Genomic DNA, 23,037 nt, shown 5'->3' with positions numbered 1-23,037 from the left:
GTCATTACCTGAAACGGAGTTAATCCTGATTTACAGCAGTGAATCATGCCCACAAAGACATCAGTGTCAATGTTCAGAAATGGATTAACTGCATCTGTTCAGATTTCTATAGTGCTTTATTAGTAAAAATTTTATATGACTTTATATAACACCTGGAGACCTTATACACTTTGGTAAGGGAATCTCCCCTGTCTTTATCAGTAGAATGAATAAAAATTTTCCATCTAGCCTTAAAAGTATCAGGCTAGGAGCGTGATAATGCAGGGCTTTCTCTGGCAAAACTCCTTGCAGTTAAGGAGGCTTGAAAGAGTAAAGATTTAAGGATCAAGCCCCTCTTTTGTAAAACGTACAATATAGTTTCAAGTTTTCTAAAACTATGCAGCATTGTGCTACTCCATTTTTATGTCAGTGTAACACCTTTCATACCAGTGGAATTAAATTAGCATCAAACTGTAGTAACACTGCAATGAATAAGCATCTGTGCATCCAAAAAGCAGTGCAGTGAGTCTGAGCAAACAGTTCAGTGACTCGTAGATTTTAAAGAAAATTTAAAATGAACTTTTTTGTATTAGTCATTCTTATACTGAAAAATAGGACAAAATCCCTAATTTTCAGGTATTTACAAATTATTGATCTATGATTACATGTAGGAGATGAGGTATTCCAGGATGAAGTCCCTTCCATTTTGTAATTAGATAATGAAATATATTTGTAGCACCTGGGACATTAGAAAAGCACAAGCAATTCTTTAGACATCACTGATTTCAAGAGCCCTTGAATGCAAAGCTGAAAGAGATGAGAATTTGTTGTATTTTTCCACTTTGCAAGAAGGCAAAAGGTTTACTGGAATTACTAATGAAGAAAAAAATCATATGACTTCAAGAAAGTAATTTTATTAGTGCTACCGTCTGTAAGTTTTTGCTCTTCTGCATGCCTGCTTCCTCCCAGTTGGGGAGCTGGCTGTTGTGTGAACAGGCCAATGACGTAACGGAAAAGCCCTGTCTCTGATCAGATGGACTAATATAAACCACATTTGCTGAGAAAGAATTAGAGAGGCAGTCACTGAACAGAAGAGGATTTACTCCAGCAGACCAGTTCAATATATCACACTCCACTGCAAGAAATAGACAATAAGACCAAAGGAGCTGACCGGTAGAAGAGACTGTGAAAAGTAAGGTGGTGCTGTCTGAAAAGTATTAGTTTGAATGTATTACTTTAGTGAAGAGAATGATAGAACTAAATAGATAAATGAAATATGTGATGTGAAATATAGCTCGAATTTGGAATTGAATGCACTACAGTAAGTTATAAGACATTGTCTTGTTTAGTTTATTAAACTGTGGAAATCTCTTAAGGAAGCACTACTAATGTAGACTGTTTATTATTTAGCCAAATCAAAGTTAACATTTCTCATTCTGTCTTCTTGACAGGGGAATGACAGAAAAATATATGCTTAAAAGTTAAAATATTGAATTTTGTTTGTGAAACAGTGTTTGTTTGGTGCCTGGTCTCCAGCTAAAAACATTTCTTGCTGGCAAAAGTTTATGTGACTGTATGGAATACAGATGAACTGATTTTGCAACAAATGCTGTAATTACAGATAGAAAATGGCATAAGTCACAAGTTATAGAAAGGGGGCAATATGCTTGGTAAAGGCTGATATTCAAATTATAGGTACAGTTTGCTGTTTTTCAGCACATTTGTTTTATGACCTGCTCTGTACCTGCTCTAAAAAGTTTTCAGGGGTTGCTTGAGTTAGAAAAAATAATCGCTAGTGTGCAATTTGATGAGATGCTGCACTTTTTGCAAACACAAAAGAGGAATAAAGTTTGAAAGCGGCCCCGGAAGTTTTAATAGCAGATGTTCTCTTTGTTAACATGCAGAAGAGAACTGAGAGCCATCAGCCTAAAAAAGCAAAATGTATAAATAACTATCATGTTGGGAACTGGAGAGCATCAAAGTAACTTTCCTAAAAATGGTAGCTGTGGACCACTAGGAATGACATCACTACATTCTGCCTCCAACCAAGGCAAAACACATTCAAAAGCCAAATGTAATTATAAGCCATGTTTAGACAAGAGGAGCTAACCTGACTAGCTGCTCCTCGGCCAATTCATTTGTTGATTTCAAAACTGTAAATTTATGAGCTTTTTTCTCCCAGTGATATCTCCTCTAGTGGTGCGATCAGGTACATACTCTGGGATCCCATCAGACCTCATTCTGCTCTCTCTTACACCCGTTTGATACCAGCTTAATTCCATTGTGTGCAATGGAGTTGCTCCTTTTTTTTTACAATGGTATAAGTGAATGCAAAATCAAGCCCATTATAGCAAGACTCGTTGATGTGGTTCTTTTTCCACCAGAGGAAATTATCTAAATGTGCAGAGTATAATGTTTGTTGTTCTCACAACAGATTCAACTGTCAGTTGAGACTAAGCATGATACTTTGCAGGCAAAGAATAATTTCTTGTTTATCAAACCCCCAACAGATTCCGCTGGACTTTACATGGGTATGCAGTGATGGGAGAGGGTGCAAGGAACCTTCACTCCATTGCATGGGCTGTGTAAGGGACAGGCACAATTGCAGTATCTGTATTTCTCCCTCTGCACCCCCCTAGAGGTGCACAGTGCCCTAGAATGGGCAGGGACCAGCACAACGGGAATTATGCCCTCTCTGAAAGGACACAGCAGTGGGCACAGTCCCCCATGTGAGGGGTTGCTGTGAAAGGCATTCTGCCTCCTACTGCTCCCTTTGGGGCAGTTCAGCTCTGCACCATCCCCAAAGCAGGGCTGTGCCTAATATTCACAACTAGGGGGAGACAAAGTTAGGGCTTAGTATGTAACGCTGATTTCAGCCTGAATCCTAAAGCCATGACTATGGTTTGCTAATTAGAAATGTTAGAGGCAAATGAAAGAGGCAGGTTCTTCTCTTCTTTTGTCTGTGCACTAGGCATTTACAGTTGAAAGGATATACCTTTTCAATGTTTTTTTTTTAAATGGAGCCCATTTCAAATTCCTGTTGCATAACATTTGCGACTTCACTATTTTTCCCCAGGGAAAAACCATGACTTTGAATAACGTCACCATGCGTCACAGCAGCAGTGCGCTGCACGTACAGCAGCAACGTTGGAGCGTCCCTGCCGATGGAAGGCACCTGACCGTCCACAAAAACCCCCATGAGTACAATGTACACAAGAGATACACTATGAACCCTGATGATTATTACCGAAGGAGTTGGTCATCAGAGTCTTCCGATTCAGTCATTTCCTCCGAGTCCGGAAATACTTACTACCGGGTGGTAATGATTGGAGAGCATGGAGTGGGGAAATCTACCTTGGCCAATATCTTTGCAGGCGTACATGACAGCATGGACAGTGACTGTGATGTGCTAGGAGGTAGGTCATTACATTCTGCATTGCTAATGTTTACTCAAAGCCTCTCTTGTCAATAGTCATCAGCAATAAGACACAGAAAATTAATGAGGTCATTTAATCTGGAGTGCCTGAGACAGAGGTAATGCACACTTGGCCCTTATTTTCAAAGCTGATTCCAGCACATGCATCTGTCTCAAAAATCAGGGGCTATGAAAAAAGACACTCACTGACAAAGGTCTAAATCAGCTGAAATACAGACAAAGGAGAACAATACGGCTGCTGAGCCCTTTCTTTTTAAAAAGAGTGGTTGGAATCTGATTAATTCCTGACTATTCTGTAAATACATTATATAGAAGGCCTGAATCAGATCTTATACCAGTTTCACCCTGGTGTAAATGCAAGCTCCAGTGGATCAACTCCTGCTTTACCCCGGTGTGAGGTAATAGCCTGGCCTGTAAACTGCACTGCCAGCCTTGTGATGCTATGAGAAATCAGTGCCTAAAATCATTTGGGATTTTAAAGAAACGGTAAAGAGTTACATATCAGCAAGAGATAAGGGTAGAAAAATAAAAATCCCTGCCCTGCTTTACAGGTACCAACAAAATACTTGCTGGTCATTAAGTAATCTCACCAAATTTGTATGCAAATAAATTGCCTCAATATAAGCTATTTGTGTTTTTCTCATCAGCGTTTCATATCACCTGCATGGCACAGATCCCCCACTTCCCACAAGGGAAGAGCAGATAATGGCGCCTCAGTAGTGTGAGGAAAAAATCCTGCTTCCAAATTAATTTGGGGGAAAAGAGGAGTCTGACATGGTCTGCAGCTTTTTGTTAGGCATCTTTCTTTTACTATGCACCTCTGCTTTAGAGCGAGGGGACTCGTGTTTTCGTTATTTCCAAGGATCAGTTAAGGCTAAACAGTAGCATTGAGCCATGGGCCATGTTTTGTGTGCGGGATACTGTTGGAGAGGAGCTGTGTTGTAGCAGGAGGTCCTGCAGCTCTGAAGATGTGGATACGTCCACGCTTTGGAAAAAGGGCAGGGGTTGCTCCCACTCTGGTTAGCACACTTTCACTGACCAGCACAGATGGCCCCATCCCTCCACTACCCCTTGTCGCCCTGTCTTTTTGAGATGTCTAGCAAACAGGCAGCACCAGAGGAGTCTTTGTGTTCAAGGAGCACCAGGGACATGAATGTGCCTGGCTCCTATGCAATGGTTCAGTGGAGGCCAGAAGGGAAGGCACCTTATGTTCTTCTCCCTTTCTGTGCCGGGCTAGGAACGATTTACCACTTAACACGGCCAAGAATGAAAAATACAAGGTCCAAATCCTGCTTGTGCATGACCACAAGCTGGAAATATAAATCTTGGGGCCCTGAGGGGAACTTGAGGACCCCTTTGATGCACTGGACATGGATCAGCGAAGCAAGTGTGTTTTGTTTTCATCTTCCACTGAGTAGTCCTGTAATCATGCAGGACCTCACTTGCACAGGAAGGACCTTCTAGCAGCTATCTAGCCTGCTCTCTAGCAGCACATAAAGTACAGCACCGTACAAGCTTATGGTCACTTCCACTCTTCTTTCTTGCAGACTTGCAAAACTGCCCTGAAAATCTACTAGCCCAGGCACCACGCCTAGTCACCCACCTTCACAGTTATGAGGATGGGGAGAAAATAATCCCCAAACCAATGATAATATTTGACTTATCTGAAAAATGTTACTTGCCCCAAGGAAGTGGAATTTTGCACAGTTGCTGTATGGTATATGATGGACCAGATCTTCTGTTGGGTGTTGGTGCTTTGTGCTGTACTTTTGGCAGCATGTGTCCTTACAACAGGTGTGACCAAAATTCAGAGGATCACCCCAGGTCAAAGGGAGCCTCCAGTTAGTGCAGAATCAATGTAGCAGTGCCTGTGTTGTGCTATCTCCCTGCTGCTGATGTAGGGCACATGGGTGGGATGCTTCTATGCTGTTGTTCCAGAAGCCAGGGTAAGGTAGAGCAGCCTTCAAGCTGCTCTAAACTTACTCCAGAGGTCCAGTCCTCCACAGATCAGCCTCAAGATGAAGGGGAGTGTGAAGGTGAGCTTTATGCCTCCTACAGCCTGCACTCTGTTCAGCTCTGCTGGACTCAGACATTTTCCCAGGATTAATCTGAGGCACAAGCACAAAGCAGAACCCTTTGGGGCTAGAAGTAAAATTCCTCCTGTTGGTTAGTGTTTTCCTTTTAGGGCCGTCCACCCCCAGGTGGCCAGCTGTGTCAGCCCAGAGCCCTTTTGTTTACAAAGAGTTTCCCACTTTAAAGTTTCTGTGGCAGAACTGATTAAAAAAAAATTGGCTATTCTTTAGGGCCCCTTGGCTCATTCTACTCCATGGACTCACTGTTTTCTGGCTTCCAAGAGAATCCAAGATTAGGACTTGGGGAAAGATCACTTCACAAAAGCACAGTCAGAGCTTATGAGGCAAGCACCTTTATTTAAAATAAGTAATATCCTCCATCAGAGTGGTTTGGATAGGTGCTCTGAACAGCATGGTGATGAATGTAAGCAGTTCAGAAGATGTCTGCCGTAACACTGGATTTTATTATGCTAGCAGTTACACAAGACTAGAGATGGGCCCAAACCAATAACATGCAAATTTCACAGTGGCCCTTGATCTCTGTAATGGCTTGGCGCTGATCTCATATCTAAATACCTCTGAACCGGGTGCAGTTTGAAATCCAGATATGAATGTTGCAGGTCCCTACCCAGGGTTAGGCAGGTTCTGCCACATCCTACCAAACTGCTGTGAAATGCTTCATCACCTCTTTAATGTTCAGAGGCGACCAGTAACTGAGAAGCGCTAACTTTGGACAGAATAAAGCCAGAGGAACTAGGGACAGTTCAGAGGTCTGTGTTGCAATAGCAGCATCAATCACAGATTTACAGAGCCCAACAACCTTTGCCTCACACACCGCTGCCCGTTGCTAGGGCTGCTCGATGGCTGAACTGCTCAGAGTTCACCCGGAAAGGGTCCCTGCTAGAGTGAAAACAAATATTTTCCATTACTAAGCCTTGCTGGAGTCTGTACGTCTGTCAGCTGCTCCCAGGGGGTCAAATGTTCAGCATTTGATTTATTTCTTTCACTGGTTATATTTCTCTTCCCCCTCCCCTGGCCTACCCCTGTCCCATATAGGATAAAGAGCTTTTCAGCCAAAATAATGAACCCAAGTTCCAAAATCTTTCAGTCTTGTTCATTTACCATGAAAACTAAGAAAAAAACAGTAAAGGGACATGAGGCCACATGCACTGCTCATGGAAATGGATACTACTCCACTGAAATCAATGGACTCACACCGACAGTGAACTGGGTTCACTAAATTCAACTTGGAACAAATTATATGTATATGGCTATTTTTCTGTATTGCTACATATATAACAACAGGAAGGGATGTATTGGTAACATTGTGGATTTTTATTCTAGAAGATACGTATGAACGGACCTTGATGGTAGATGGTGAAAGCGCAACCATTATACTGCTTGACATGTGGGAAAATAAGGTATTCCATTCCATTCATTCTATTCAAGTGCCAAAGGGAAATTAAGTATGAATGAGTGATAATACTATAGTTTTGCTAGGAACATGCAATTGTTGACCAAGTATGGAGGTGTTATCCATAATTCTATAGTCAGTGAAAGCCTGGGGTCTTTAAAAATGTCCAAGCTCCTCCATGAATTTTGAAAATGTCAAAGAAATTTCTTTGTCTGATTTATTATTAAAAACAAAAATGCTGGAAACATGATCAGAGCTAAAGTTGACTTGGGCATAAGCAAGCACAAATTAATGAAGTCTGTTGGCCAATTTTTGCACAGATTTGTGCTGGTGTATATCCATGTTCCTTTGGTTTGATACTGGTGTAACTGTGATCAGAACTATACCCAGCAAAGTGACCCCAGGGTTGAATCTGGGTTGTGTAATATTACATTTTTTCTGTAAACACTCAGTTGGGCTTCCAGTTAAGAAAGCCAGGCTCTTGCTAATGCTGGCTGTATCTATTTTATTTTATCAGAGTGAAGAAGAATGGATCCAAGATCACTGCATGCAAGTAGGAGATGCATACTTGATTGTCTACTCCATCACAGACCGAGCGAGCTTTGAGAAAGCCTCTGAACTAAGAATACAGCTCCGCAGGGCACGACAGACAGAAGATATTCCCATTATTTTAGTTGGCAACAAAAGCGATCTCGTCAGGTGCCGTGAAGTCTCTGTGTCAGGTATGGAAAATTATCATGGCAACCACTTTCTATCTTTAATAGCCATATACTGTCCTAGATCTGCTTGCAGAATTCCCACTGATGTCAGGGTGGGTGGAATGGTTCAACAGCAAAAAAACAAACAAAAAAAACCCTCAACCCCAAAATCTCAAGTTTAAGGGCCTGATTCAGCTCCCATAAATGTGAATTAAAAGACTCTCGTTGACTTTAATGGGAGATGGATCGAGTCTCTTCCTGGAAACTTAGCCGTGAGTGTTGGATGTGCAGTGTCTACAACAACACAATAAAATAATGTTATCTGAAACAGACAAGAAACTCCTCACAGCTTAGGTTTCAGCCCACGACCATTGACTGTACAGCTTGACCTTTTCAAAGGTATTCACCCTCTCCTCTGTCTTCCAAGAAGCCCCTCCAAAAGACCTTTTCCCAGGTTCCCAACGCAAGGGGAATGGAAAGCTGATCTGGACTTCACCCTGCATTCTGGCCCCTGTCACACTGGCCATAAAGGAAAACTTCTCACTGGGAGACATAGCAGTAGAGCACAAGAACTCAGCAGTATTACTAGGCTTCTTATTTTCATTTTCACATTCTTCCTAGTGCTGGCTGTTAAAGGCACTTTGCCTCAAGTGAAGGCAGGAAGCTGGGTTTAATTTTAAGCACTCCATGAGTCAACCACCTGATGTGTTTGGAGAGGGAGAAGAGTATCAGATCATGCTGGTATCCATTTAGAAGAAGATCATTAGAGTTAGTTTAGGTTCAAATATAAAAAATAAGGGCCACAATTTCAAAGTGGCTTCTAAAATTATGAGCATAATTTAGCTAATACTTAACTTTTTGCACATGTTGCTGTTCACCCTAAAGCTTTTGCTATTAGAAGACTACAATTTGTGTATACAATCTGTGGGCCCAGTCCTACTCCTTTCGATGTTAGTTTCAAGTTTTACCATTGCCTTCAATGAGGGTAGAATCAGGCCTATAGTTACACATACAAATCAGGTAGGTAGGAACTTGCCCATTCAGGGTATGTCTACACCATGATAAAAGACCCATGGCACAGCCATGGCTGGCCTGGGTCAGCTGACTGAGGCTCAGGTTGCAGGGCTATAAAATTGCAATGTGATGTTAGGGCTTGGGGGAGCCTGGGCAAGGGGGAAAGTTTAAGCTCCATCTCGAGCCTGAAAGTCTATAAAGCAATTTTATACCTATACAGCCCAAGCCCCATGAGCCTGAGTCAGCTGACCAGGGCTCTGAGACCCAGGGCTGAGGGTTTCTATTGCAGTGTAGATGTACCGTAAGTGTGCACGTAGAAATCTGAGTTTCGGTATAAGCAAAATTATGCCCACAATCTTAAAAGTAGTATTTTGAAAATATGGCTGTAAATGGATCAAGCAATATATTGCTCTCAATAATGGTAACCTCATTGCCTCTGAACATGAGTCACTGAGATTTCCCTGAAGTACAAGTGACTCTATTTAGGGCATTTACATATAGCTCACATTCTGTACTGTGCATGGCACTGTGTTTAGCAGCTTTGCCCTTCTCCCTTTTGCTTAGGGAACGTGCACTATCTGAATGCTATGCCTACTGACATAGATCCCTTACAATTTTACAGAGGGCCGCGCTTGTGCTGTTGTGTTTGACTGTAAATTCATCGAGACCTCTGCAGCTGTCCAGCACAACGTGAAGGAACTGTTTGAAGGAATTGTGAGGCAAGTCCGGCTAAGAAGGGACAGCAAGGAAAAGAACGAGAGGAGGCTGGCATATCAGAAGAGGAGAGAGAGCATTCCTAAGAAAGCCAGGCGGTTCTGGGGCAAAATAGTTGCCAAGAACAACAAGAATATGGCCTTCAAACTTAAGTCCAAGTCTTGCCACGACCTATCAGTACTTTAAGAAGGTTGGATTATGACAGATGTTCTCTTCTGTGGACATTATTTAACTACAATGTGAACAATAATCAATCTATATTAGATTGGACTACAAGAAAAACATTTTTGACTTGGATTCACAGTTGTGATTGTGACAAAATGTGCTGGTAATAAGCACAGCACAATGCATAGAAAACAAAAGCCTTTCTTAATATTTTTTCAGTAGTTTTTATAAAAGCTTTCTCTTATACACCAGAACATCCTAAAGTTAAGCAGGGTGTGTTTTTAAATTTACTTCTTGTTTCTCCTGTTGCCTTTGGATAATAGCATAAGAACCTAAACACTCATAATCTGGTGAATGAATTGCACCTTCTCATTACTATTTTTGGAAAAATGTATACAGAAATGATGAACTCACTGGGAACTGATCCTTTGCCAAATAGTTGGTCTGATTTTCTTAAGCACCCAAAATCTGCATTTCTCTAGAATAGTCACTGAGTCACTGTCTTGTTTCCAGGGGTAACACCCATGAACGTACACATCTCTTACTTTTGAAAATGTAATATTTAATGGAAAAAATGCTTCTAGCCAAATGATATTTCCCCTCTGACTTTCAGACTGTGAGACTGTCAACAACAACAACAAAAATCAGATCAAAATGCATCACGTGAGAGATGCCAAATTGTAAAACCACCTGATCTTTTATAAGAAACCACATGGACTTTTTGTACCCAGACTTGTGTATGAAGGATCTGTACTGTATTTATTTCATTGCAAAGCAATAAGCATTTTTAGTATTGGGGTGAAAATGTATTTATTGTCAGGTTTCTCAAGAAAAACACTTTAATATCATTTCTAGCTAATATCTTTTTCAGATTATGCAAGCTTTTATTTACATGCCTTGTAATAAAACAAACAAAATATTTAACTGCCTTTGAGTCCCACCATGAAATCTCAAAGATTTTATTGGAAGTTAAAGAAAATATTTTGATTGTTTGGAAAGCTTCGTGTGTGTGTGTGTGTGTGTGTGTGTGTGTGTGTGTATACACTGAAGCTACCTAACAGGTATTGCTGATTACAGACTATTTAGCAATTTAGAATCACAAAGCAAAAATACCCAAGATATCTTAAAATGCTCTTAATGCACAATAGTCCTTATACCCAGAGTGGCACTATGGTGATAAAGATAATAATAGTTCATTCTTACAGAGTATATTTTGTTCATAGATCTAAAGCACTCTATAAAGAAGGATAATCATCATTATTCCCATTTTACAGATGGGGAAACAGAGGCAGAGAAGTGAAATACCTGGCTCAAGGTCACAAAGCATGTCACCGGGTGGTAGATCAGGAAAATCTCAGTCCAGTGTCCTATTCCTAAAGTAGTATTTGAAACAAGGGTGTTGTTAACCCAGAGACCCACTCTGGATTGGGATATTCAGGGACTTTGGGTAAATAACTTCCAGGTCAGGGCAGATATGCAGCGGTTCTAACATGCAAACTGGTAACTATGATGAGCCAAATGGCTATTCTAGTAGCTCAGGTACCACAAAGATGGGTGCAATATAATTACCTAGATAGACAGACACACAGAAGTGAACTTCACATCCTGCACTGTACAGGATTTGTTTACAAAAGGCCTGATTCAGCTCTGACTGGAGTCAGCTTGCCGAGTGTTTGAACAACACCACCTATACTGACAGACTAGGTAGGATGAAAAGTTGATGAGGTAGAGGGGATACAGAGTGGGTGTACATGGCCTGCAAGTTTAGTACTGCCCATCAGGGAGTGAGCAAACAACTGTGCAGAATTCATATTTCCCAAGGAATATAGTACTTCTGCTCCAGAGTACATTGCCTAGCAATTTGCCTGAAATAATATAATTCAGTATTTGGAACACAGCAGCGACAAGAGCACCATGTGATTCCATGAATTCAAAGGAAAGTGTAATTTTGAAATGAATGTTTATTGCATGGCCTGGATACAATTTAATCATAGAATCATAGGACTGGAAGGGACCTCGAGAGGTCATCTAGTCCAGTCCCCTGCACTCATGGCAGGACTAAGTTTTATCTTCTAGACCATCCCTGACAGGTGTTTGTCTAACCTGCTCTTAAAAATCTCCAATGATGGAGATTCCACAACCTCTCTAGGCAATTTATTCCAGTGTTTAACCACCCCGGCAGGAAGTTTTTCCTGATGTCCAACATAAACCCCCCTTGCTGCAATTTAAGCCCATTGCTTCTTGTCCTATCCTCAAAAGTTAAGAACAATTTTTCTCCCTATTCCTTGTAACAACCTTTTATGTACTTGAAAACTGTTATGTCCCCTCTCAGTCTTCTCTTTTCCAGACTAAACAAACCCATTTTTTTCAATCTTCCTTCATAGGTCATGTTTTCTAGACCTTTAATCATTTTTGTTGCTCTCCTCTGGACTTTCTTCAATTTGTCCACATCTTTCCTGAAATGTGGCACTTAGAACTGGATACAGTTGAAGCCTAATCAGCGTGGAGTAGAGCGGAAGAATTACTTCTCGTATCTTGCTTACAACACTTCTGCTAATACATCCCAGAATGATGTTTGCTTTTTTTTGCAACAGTGTTACACTGTTGACTCATATTTAGCTTATGGTCCACTATGATCCCCAGATCCCTTTCCGCAGTACTCCTTCCTAGGCAGTACTTTAGTATTTGGACAATCTAAAGCAGTCCAGACAGCAGTATTCATTACAACATAATAGTTTGGAGCTACTGTACTAACAGAGCCTGGTATCATTCAAAACTTGTGGCAGAAAGAAGTGGGCAAAACCTTTTAGCCATTAGTTATTTTCTTCTACCAGATAAGTTTCGTTGACTTAATGTCCTCAAATTGCAGGGTGGGGGTGGGGGGAATTCCTTGGCCTGTTCCATTTCAGTCAAGCCACGGTGCTTTATAACTCCAAATCAAACAGGCTTTGAAGCTATACAGCTATACAGTCCTTAGTCCTAGTCTTCCAAACAGAGGTGTTAAGAGTGGAAGCCAGTAATTTTTTACAGCCCAGTGGGTTGGGACATATGGTGTTGCCAATCCCAAATATTAAATAAATCATATCAGGGCCACAAAATTAATGAGATTGGCTTAAAAATCATCAGAGCTTTTAAAATAAAAAATTGGGGTTCTTTTTATTCGCTTTCGGATTCTGAGCCTTTAGTGTGGGCGCACTTCTTTTTGAACTTTTCTCTTGAAACCAGGAGAGCTAGAAACTTTGAGTTGGTAGCACTGAAAATACTATGGCTAGAGACAACTGTCTGATTTCGGACTTGTTTACAACCACTTAGCTCAGTGGGTCATAGGGGAATGGACAGCAGAGAAGGCACTTCTGCAGACTGGAGTTGTATTTGGATAAAGTCTGAGTAATCTCTCTGAGTAACACAGAGAGGATGAGCTGAGAGGAAAGCTTCATCAGGGCCAAAATCTTTTAGAGGGGAGTGCGTTTGAGTCAACACAGCATTAGCCCTCTTTCCTTCCATTCCTGTGGAAATATCTCATGGAACTTCACACAGCTGGGCCTCTGTGGGTTTGGAGGAAGCATTTTTGGGCAGAAAGGTGGGGGCTGAGTTTGGGGAGAGCCACTCTCTATAGTGTCACCCCAGCAGAATTACTTGGAGATATCCAAATGCCTTATTAAGGCTACTAAGATGTCTACATCCTAATATTTGTGATTTGAAAAGTTTCAGTCAGAATTGTCACTAGACCATCACTTCAAAATAATTTGCCCCTTAGAACCTAAATTTAGTCAAAAGGCAAAATGGCCCATTTAGAGAGATGACCATAGAGAATGGACCATGATTTTATTCTGACATTTATAAGAGAAATTTGAATCATGATCATAGCTGATTATCATCAGGTTACTAGTTACAGAAAAGTTCACCCTTCATAACAGCTGGCAGGTAAATAATCATGTTACTTAATTGGTACCTTAAAAACTGGGTAAATATTGACACTTCAAACCTTTACAATCCACAAGCCTGTTAGGTATTGATTTCAGAGGGCAGTTTCAAGAAATGTGAAACATCATAGAAAAATGTCAGGAGCCCTATTGGAGTACCTATAAATAAATGAGTGCTACAGGCATTCCAACAACAGAAGAGCCATGGAAGTTGTGAAAACAAGCAACAAACGAACCCCAAATGCAAAAGCAACAGAAAGCATACAAAAAAGCAGTTCTGGGACTCAAACCATTATGTTGGCTACTCATGAAGTCAGGGTTACAGTAATAGAAGCTAACAAGATAATTGCTCCGTTGTCCACAGAGATCTGGCAGTAACTGTGGAATCGTTGAGTCATAAGATTGATAGATCCAAGGCAACAACTATGAAATTCCTGGAGCCTGGATAAAATAAAATAAACATAGCAACAAAAAATTCTATGATCATGTGAAATGATTAATTATTACAATAATAGCCCTCTTTAAAGACAAACTATATCAGTGACATGAATTAGGGAGAAAGTTCCTCTTTCAATTCATTTCATTTTGACAGATTTAATGCCAGAGAAAAGGTTTGTTTATTAAAGTTTTAGGGAATAACTATAATAGTCAATAGGTTCCCACCTAATATCCTACCCTAAGGAATTACATTATCTCTGTTGTGACAGCACATGAATCTGCAGCATATTAAACTGCACAAGTAAAGTCTCATAAGGATTATTGATAACATTTAGGCAAGTATAAGATATAGATTATAAAAATGGATAGATGGCTGTTGTATGGTTTTAATCCACATATGTGCAATACTTTTAAAATATACCCCTTGGAAATCTTTACAGATAAAGGGCCAGATTCTGGGTCTACTTAGGGTATGCATAGACACCTGTGCCAGAGGACTTGGGCTCGTGGGGCTCAGGCTGCGGGGCTGTTTCACTGCTGTGTAGACTTCTAGGCTTGGGCTGGAGCCAGGGCTTTAGGAGTCTGTGAGGTGAGAAGGCCCCAGAGCTCAGGCTCCAGCCAGAACCTAGAAGTCTACACAGCAATGAAACAGTCCCGCAGCCTAAGCCCTGTGAGCCCAAGTCAGCTGGCATGGGCCAGCCACAGGTTTTTCTTTGCTGTGCAGCAATACCAGGCTGGTTGGTGCTTAGCTGTGAATGGAAGAGGGAGACAAAGGGTTCAGGAAGATGGAGCTTAACTTCCTGATAATAGTGATTATGCTGATAACATTGTTGACCCAGTAGACATAGCAGTGCAGTATTGGGGTGGGGAGCTGGACTGCAATTAGACACCTGTGGCTGGGCTGTGCCAGCTTACTCATGCTCTCAGCTCTTAGGCTGTGGGGCTGTTTAATTGTTGTGGAGAGCAGGGGTTCTCAAACTAGGGCCTCTGCTTGTTCAGGGAAAGTCCCTGTTGGGCCAGGCCAGTTTGTTTACCTGCCATGTCCGCAGGTTCGGCTGATTTCAGTTCTCACTGGCCACAGTTCACCGCTCCAGGCCAATGTGGGCTGCAGGAAGAGGCGTGAGCTGAGGGACGTGCTGGCTGCCCTTCCTGCAGCCCCCATTGGCCTGGAGCAGCGAACTGCTGTCTGTGGGAGCTGTGATGGGCCGAACCTGCTGACGTGGCAGGTAAACAAACTGCCCCAGCCTTCCAGGGGCTTTCCCTGAACAAGCGGCAGCCCTAGTTTGAAAACCACTGATGTAGAAGGCTGCAGCCCGAGCTCTGGGACCCTCCCACCTTGCAGCCCAGGCTTCACCCCGAACCTGAACATCTACACCACAGTTAAACAGCCCCTTCACCCAAGTCCTGTGAGCCTGAGTCCTCTGGCACAGGCCAGCCACGGGTGTGTAATTGCAGTGTAGACATATTGTAAGAGGTAATGTTCTTCAAATGAGATGTTAACCCAAGGTTCTAGTTCTGTCTCTGATTGCTGTTTAGGTAGATGTTATGGAGGCCTGAGGAGAATCAAAAGATTATGGGATAACACAAGTGTCCTGGCCTGTATTTTAAATTATTAACATAGGTGATGTCCTAAGCGGGTGTATGTAAACAAAGAGAAATCCTATGGTGACTAGGCATCCCATTCAACCCTACTGAAAACTATGGGACTGCATAGGTTATAAGTCACTACAGACCTGCTATCACCCCCAATAATGAAAATATAAAATCAAGACAAAGCTCTAGGATAGGACTTTGCGCTGGATATCCTAACACATATGAGGCTGAGATATGCTTTTGTTTCTTTGGATAGCAAGCTTTATGGGCAGAGACCCTGGCTTCTGAGCATGTTGTTGGTGCTTAACAAATAATATAGAAATGAATCATAATATTCAATAATGATTGCTTTGTTTTCCTACATTACTAGAAGGGCCAAATTCTACCTTGTCTTAAACCCTGTTAGTTCTTCTGCTCTCCGGGTGGTTTTACTCAGTGCAGGCAAGTCAGGGGAGAATTTGGCTCATTCAGGGTTTGTGTAAGTGGGGAAATTACGTGGTGAGATCATGATGTTAAACATGACTTAGCATTCAGTGTAGACAAGGACTGTCGTGTTTCAATCATGTCAAGTGGTTGCAGACCTTAGGGTTAACAATGACCAACTGACATAATTTTAAATAGGACAGTCTGTGTCTGCACTGAGTGTTTAACATCATGTTAGTAAAGATGTGATTTAACATGCTGAAATTTCCAAATATAGATTGCCCTCACTTTAGCTATCACTCTGAAAACATCTTAAAACTATCAGGCCCTGTATAAAATCCAATTTTGTTCAACAGATTGTTAAGTGAAAGACATTGAAATGTCTCCTGGTTAGAGTATGGAGTGTTGTTATAGCCATGTTGGTCACAGCATATTAGCGAAACAAGGTGGGTGAGGTAATATCTTTTATTGGACCAACTTCTATTGGTGATAGAAAGAAACTGTGATACTTTGAGTTAGTTTCCCAGAGCTGAAGAAGAACTCTGTGTAGCTTGAAAGCTTGTCTCTCTCACCAATGGAAGCTGGTCCAATAAATGATATTACCTCCCACACCTTTTCCTCCTTGGAGTCACATTTATAATGTCATGAAACTAATGGCTTTTTGCCTTCTAACACTGAAGCTCAACATGCCACCCACTCACATATTATTAACTGCTCTGGAGCAACAGTTGACTGGAGATCAGGAACCTATGACAATAAAACCGTGGCAGTGTACCTAATAACAAACAAACCTGGACCAGACATCATTTGTATCACAGAATCATACAGATAATAATTGACTACATGAATGATTAAGGCGACACACTTCCTTTATTTTAAAATATTTATTTTTAGCATTTGGATACTTTTATTTTAAGATTAAATGACTCTTTAAAAAGCAGTCATCTCAGAGTACTTATAACTTCTGGTATCTATAAATTCCATGGAGATATCACCACATCAAAAAACAGTGTATTTCAGAATGTAATGGAGCACTGAAAATCAAAAGGAAGTATTACTTTGTATGAAATCCAATGCATAATCTCATAGGCGGCAGGTGAACCCTCCCCCTTTGGGGAGGCTAGTCTCTGGCCCCATTCCTTCCACCTGAGGGCCCCCTCCCGCCTGCTGGAGCCCCGATCTCCCTCCACCATGGTCAGAGGAGCCCCTGCCAAACTGCCATGACCCCCAAGCAGTCCGGCCAGCCTGAGCACTGGCCTGAGCTGCCCCGGGCTGCCAGCTGGCCTGAGCACCGGCCTGATGCTCGAGTCGGCCTGCACTGCCAGTGTGCCGAGCCCCAAGCTCCATGCCGCCAGGCCAAGATGAGCCTCCACTGGCTTAAGGGGGAACGAGGGAGAGGGGGAGCGAGGACGGGGCCTCAGGGCAGAGTGTTGGTGGGACCATGGCCTAGATTAAGAGAGGCTTAGCTTCCCCTGTCCTATTACACCCGCTGCCCATGCATAATCTTAAATATGTACAGAGTGCCCTGAACCAAGACCCCAGATCTGAACATCCACTGAACTTTAGTGAAACTGTTCAACTTTCACACTGGGCAAAATAACAGGAGACAGTTGCATAGGGAAACACAGGGAGAATTCAAAATATCATATAGACATAGTAATCTTACCCTCACATCACTGAAACAAACCCATTTCCCAAAGTCACTGACATGGTTATCAACATTAGACACTCACACCGCCAGCTCTCCAGAAATAACTGATTCCATGCTGAAACAATGCCAGACCATTACATGAGACAAAGTGAGTGGCACTCAGGAAAGGAGACAGCAGCAGGCAACAGAAAGGCAGTGCTCACACAAAGTGAGCAAAGGTGGGTATAGAGGCAGAGTTGGCATGTCCAAGAAAAAAGAGCTGCGCTTGTCCTATCAGATGGTTCTCAGGTCTTATCCCAGGTCTCTCACTAACTCTATATGATGCTGATCAAATTCTTTAACCCTCCTGGTCTCATTGAAGTAAATAGCAAAACCATTGGATTTGACAGGGTCAGGATTTCACCCCATGTGTTTTCGTTTTCCCCTCTGTACAATGGGGAAAAACACATTTTTACCTTTCTCTCACTAGGTGGCATGAGACTTTACTGAATGATAGTGCTATTTCCATGCTAACTCTTCTGTAGATGGTGAAATCATTGACTGCTGCTCAGTCAGAGGCACTAAAATTCTGACACTGGGGCTTTACTTTCTTTTTTCCTCTATTCGTAAACCAGTAAACCATGATTGTCACCTCTTAACCAGAATTTAATCTGATTACAAACTACAGCTGTGAAATGTGAGGGGTGAAATCCAGGCAACTCTGAAGTCATAGGAGTTTTACCATTGATTTCGCGCCTGCAGCAACAACGGTTGTACCCATCAGTCAGGAAACACATCATGAACCAAGGTCCTAGCTGCTGGTAAGCACCTATTATAATGAGAGTAGTGCCTTTTGATCATTGTCTGAGATGTTTTGTCACCTACCCAATCTGAGGGGACTGTCACCATACAATGCCCATCTAATGACAAGGGAGTGAAGGTGGGGACTGAGCCGTGCACAGGGTTAGGACACATTTCACTGTACCTTTTACCTTTACTGTTCCTGCAGTAGAGGTTAGGTGTATGTTTCTGCATGGATTTCAGGTGATGTTACACCTAATTTCAGAGCACTAGCACCTTTCTATCATCTGAAATGAGATTTTCACTAATTTAGAGTCCCTGAGATCCTTCTAAGCTCATTTATTGATATGTGACTTACACCACTGTACTGCTCATCACTGACCTAGTGACAATGAATTGTCTAGTACATTCATTATTATTTATTTGTATTACTGTAGCACCTACGAGCCCTGGTCATGGGCAAGGACCCCACTCTGCTAGGGGTTGTGCAAACCCTGAACAAAGAGACAGTCCCTGCCCCCAATCTGTTTTTATAATTGTAGAGTTTTAAAAATACAAATGTACTTCTAAATTTGTTACAAGATACAAACCCTGTATTTCTGCTGCAAGCAAAATTTTCCTTCTTACGGACTACAAGCTTAGGTTCTTGTTGCAAATTAAAGTTCTAATGGGAAATCTGTAAAGACAGGCATAGTTGCTAAAATAATATCTTCTTTAGCTAACTATCATTTGCCTTCCTCTCTTGCAAGAAAGACATGATGAGCCAGATTCTGCAAATGTTTACTCATGCAGTAGTCCAGCTGAAGGGTTAATCCTATGAGTTGTTCTCTGTAAGACTGGGCCCTATCCTCTTGTTGACTCATCAACTGACTAAATACCTGATATGGTCTGTTATATAACAAGTGGGTGAAAAGCTCCATTACTATCCTTCCGAAGAAGAAATACATCTCTGGAATGTCTCATTTGGTACAGCTAATATTTACTTTACAATTATATCCTTGACACTGTGGGGTAGAATTTCAAGACATGTCATGCCTTTGCAACACACTGAAACTAGAAAGTGGACATGCACAAAGCGAACAACTATTAGGTATATTTAACCCAAGCGAGAATACAGGAAAGTGCCTGCCTGGCTTTTTCTGCACTGCTCAAAGGTAGTTGGAGAGTGGGAAGAGCTATGAATATTGTTATTCAAGTGTAATTTTCAAAGAAAAGTTGTATGTGTAATGATCTTGGGGCTCATTAAATAACAAACCATGAATGAATAAAACTTTAACAAAACAAACTGGAGAGCATCTCTGGTGAACTGCTGGCCAACCCCTGCCTCCAAGGCACATCTCCAAATTCCTATGTTCATAACACTCTCTGTTATGAGGGCGTGTCTCTAAATTATAACCTTCTGCAAACACATCTCTACATCTTCCCTCTTAAAGAAAAACAAATTAACTCTTATATACATAGATATATATATAAACAGCTAACAACTTTGTAATAACACATGTATTAAATTCTCAACCTTTGTAGTACATTTCCATAAACCCAACGTGTCAACTACCTACAGAGGAGAGGTTGCCAGCACATCACTCTCAAGTGAGTCTTTATCACTCTCTTTCTCAAATGCCCCTTCTCCAGGCAGGTTAGCAAATCTCTGTGAGTCTTTCAAGATGTTTAATCTTCTGTGCTGATCTTCTCAGTATCAGCCTCTCATTAGAGTCTGAGTTGTTCTCTTGATTCTTGACAGTTTCTTTTTTGTGCATTGATGATAAAGGATCAGTCAGATGGGAAATGCTGACATCCACACCTACTGCCAATGTGTTGGAACTTTCTGGGACTACCCATAGATCCCTTTGATTACATCTAAATGTGTCCCTCTGGCCTGTCTGAACTACACAAGACCTTGGATGCAGCTGTTCTTTAATGGCACCCCTTTGGTGCCAAGTATTAGAGGTGTGATTCCTCAAGCACACTCTATCACCTTGGTCAAGAGATGGGCAATCCCAGGCCTTTTTGTCAAATAATATTTCTGCTTCCACTTCTGATTTTCTTTCATTTTGATTTTATTGTTATTAGATTTCAGTCATCAGTAACTGGTAAACTAGAGCTGATTCTTCTTCCCATTAACAGCTGAGCTGGAGAAAAGCCATTCTCCATGGGTGTACTTTGGTAAACAAATCTCCCCCTCTGTCAAAAGTCTTTTTCATAAAGTTTTTTATTGTCCATATAGACCTTTGCACAAGACCATTTGCTTGGGGGAGGGAGGTAATTTGGACTTGATGTTTTGGGATGAAAATCCCCATCTATGGCAAATTGCTTAAATCTGCGCTGGAAAATTGCGGCCCATTGTCGCTAAAGACTCCAGCTGGAATCCCATGTCTGGAGAAGATTCCCTTCATGCCGGCTATCATGGATTTACTATTAGTACTGTGCAGTGTGCCAATCTCTGGATACAGAGAATAATAATCTGTGACTATTAAATAATCCTTTGATTGACAGGTAAATAAATCAGTGCCGACCTTCTCATAAAGCCTTTGTGGAACTGGATGAGGTCTCAGTGGCTCTGCTTGTTGGCATGGCTTGTATTTAGAGACTGAAATGCAGTTTCCTACCACGTTAGTAATGTTGTGATTGATCCATGACCAATACAGTACCTCTGGTGCTCATTGTTTGCACTTCTCAATTCCTTAATGATCCTCACGTGGCTGCGACATAAAGCATATCCGCCCAATCCTGCAAATACCTACGATCCAGTGACTGTGCTGAACCCACTAGTCAGTGTTCACAGGATTAAGCCCCCAAGTTTGCAAACAGGGAGATAATCTGACACAGTTTAATTCCATGAAAAGCAATCAGGGCCTGATCCTGCAAAGTGCTGAGCTCCCATTAGGCTCTTAAAAATCATGTATTAAAGCAGTGTTACATGATGTATTTGATGTAGAACATGTTGGAGATGTATTTGTTTATAACTGTAGTTCATTAGCAGTTTTACACCAAGTTATGGGAAACTATTGTGCACTTGTATAACACTGCTCTACAGCCAAAATGCTTCTGAAATAAATGTAGTCCAACTTTACTAATTCTGGGTCACTGAGAACGAAAATGATGCTTAAAATTGTTAATTGGCTCTAGTTTTCAAGATATGCTATTGGGTCAGTATATACAACCCTTGACTTGGGAATGGCGGAGGATAAGTGAGTTATAAAGGGAAGGGATCTCAATTTAAACCAGAAATGACTAAAATACATCTTTGACTGGGCCTATGAATAAATCTATGACTGGGTTTGGACAGTACTTGCTTTTTAGGCAAAACAATGAATGATGCAATCTGAAGCTGGTATTGCGTCATACGTGATATGAAGTGCATCATGTTATTCCTAGAAGTCATGGATGATGCAATCATAACGAAGCTTACATCACTCTGCTGAACAAATTGCCCTATATCAGCTCTAGAAATCATACAGTGTGGTGCTCTCTTATTTGTCAGTGTTTGATTTTGCAAAGGGACACATTTCTGTTTAGCCAAAGTGAGCAGAGATGCTTCGTACTTGTGTGAACAGTGCAGATAACTTCTGCTATGTTTGTGGTGAAGTGACTTTTGCATCACAAAAGCGCAGTATAACCACTATGGTTAAGAAAGCCTATCACCTTTCTTTTGGCTGCCAAATTGGAGATCAGGACAAGAGGTGGGCCCCACACATATGCTGCAACACTTGTGCAATAAATCTTCGCCAGTGGTTGAACAGGAAAAGGAAATCTATGCCTTTTGCAGTGCCAATGATTTGGAGAGAGCCAACAGATCATACCAGCAATTGTTACTTCTGCACGGTGCCTCCAGTTGGGAAAGGTGTGTCAAAGAAGAAAAAGCGGACTGTGCATTATCCAAACATTCCATCAGCTATACGCCCAGTACCCCACGGAGAAGGACTGCCGGTTCCTGATGCATCAGAATCATTCTCACTTGAGTCAGACGAGGAAGAGGAAGAGGATGAAACTTCTGGTCCTGAACCATCAATGTCACAGGACCCACATTTTCTCCCATCCTCCTCCTCTGAACCACACCTCATAACACAAGGTGAACTGAATGACCTTGTCAGAGATTTGGAACTACCCAAGAGTAAGGCAGAGCTGTTGGGCTCCAGACTACAGCAGTGAAATCTCCTGGCAGGCTATCAGGGCAAATAGAGCCCATCAATGCTTGCAGACTATTGCTGGACAGTGATAAGAGATGCTCCATTTAATGAATACAAGAGACAAGCCAAGAAGCACCGAGTAGACACTGAATAGGACTAAGCTATGTACATAATAGTTTTTTGCCTTTTGTTTCATAATACATTTTATTTATATAACCCTTTTGCTGATTTTTAAAGTGTTGCATAACAGGACAGGTGAAATATTATCATGTAAAGCAACCATAAACACATGAAAAGACCTAGGTTTACAATTTATGATTAAAACTCTACTATCTACACAATATACATAGACATAAAATGTAAAAACTTAAATATCTTAGAAACAGTAGCCAATCAGTTGTTTTAATTGTCATATTTGAATTCCGCACATCAAAATACATAATAAATAGCACATTTTATTTCTGAAGCAGACAACTTCTCAAAAATTGTAGACCAGTGTAATCGGTCTCTCTGAGTAATATCTCTAGATAATGTTGCAGATGTGCACGCAGTATTTATGAAATATTCCTTACCTTTTTAACCATTTCAAATTAATAGTTCAAAGTAACTT

General features: G+C 41.4%; 1 protein-coding gene across 2 annotated transcripts; it reads left to right on the top strand.

Annotated features, from left to right (window-relative positions):
- The first annotated feature begins 1,048 nt into the window (after window positions 1-1,048).
- Window positions 1,049-10,424, top strand: GEM (GTP binding protein overexpressed in skeletal muscle). Of its 2 annotated transcripts, none has more exons than XM_050941244.1 (5): window positions 1,049-1,171; window positions 3,056-3,395; window positions 6,832-6,908; window positions 7,419-7,623; window positions 9,236-10,424. In XM_050941244.1, exons 2-5 carry the CDS (start codon window positions 3,065-3,067, stop codon window positions 9,511-9,513), a joined length of 891 nt encoding a protein of 296 aa, XP_050797201.1. In that variant the 5' UTR covers window positions 1,049-1,171; window positions 3,056-3,064; the 3' UTR covers window positions 9,514-10,424. The 2 variants fall into 2 exon arrangements, with proteins under 2 accessions (XP_050797201.1, XP_050797202.1); XM_050941245.1 differs by lacking the exon at window positions 1,049-1,171 and adding an exon at window positions 1,227-1,300.
- Window positions 10,425-23,037: the final 12,613 nt, after the last annotated feature.

This window comes from Gopherus flavomarginatus, chromosome 2 (assembly GCF_025201925.1).
Source record: "Gopherus flavomarginatus isolate rGopFla2 chromosome 2, rGopFla2.mat.asm, whole genome shotgun sequence".
NCBI lineage: Eukaryota > Metazoa > Chordata > Testudines > Testudinidae > Gopherus > Gopherus flavomarginatus.
This window is presented reverse-complemented; position numbering and strand designations above follow the sequence as displayed.

Bases quoted from the DNA above. Each gene is read 5' to 3' on its own strand.
- GEM (XM_050941244.1), top strand. From the start codon at position 3,065: ATGACTTTGAATAACGTCACCATGCGTCACAGCAGCAGTGCGCTGCAC. The intron at 3,396-6,831 runs GTAGGTCATTAC...TTTTTATTCTAG, and splicing joins TGACTGTGATGTGCTAGGAG to AAGATACGTATGAACGGACC. The intron at 7,624-9,235 runs GTATGGAAAATT...ACAATTTTACAG, and splicing joins CCGTGAAGTCTCTGTGTCAG to AGGGCCGCGCTTGTGCTGTT.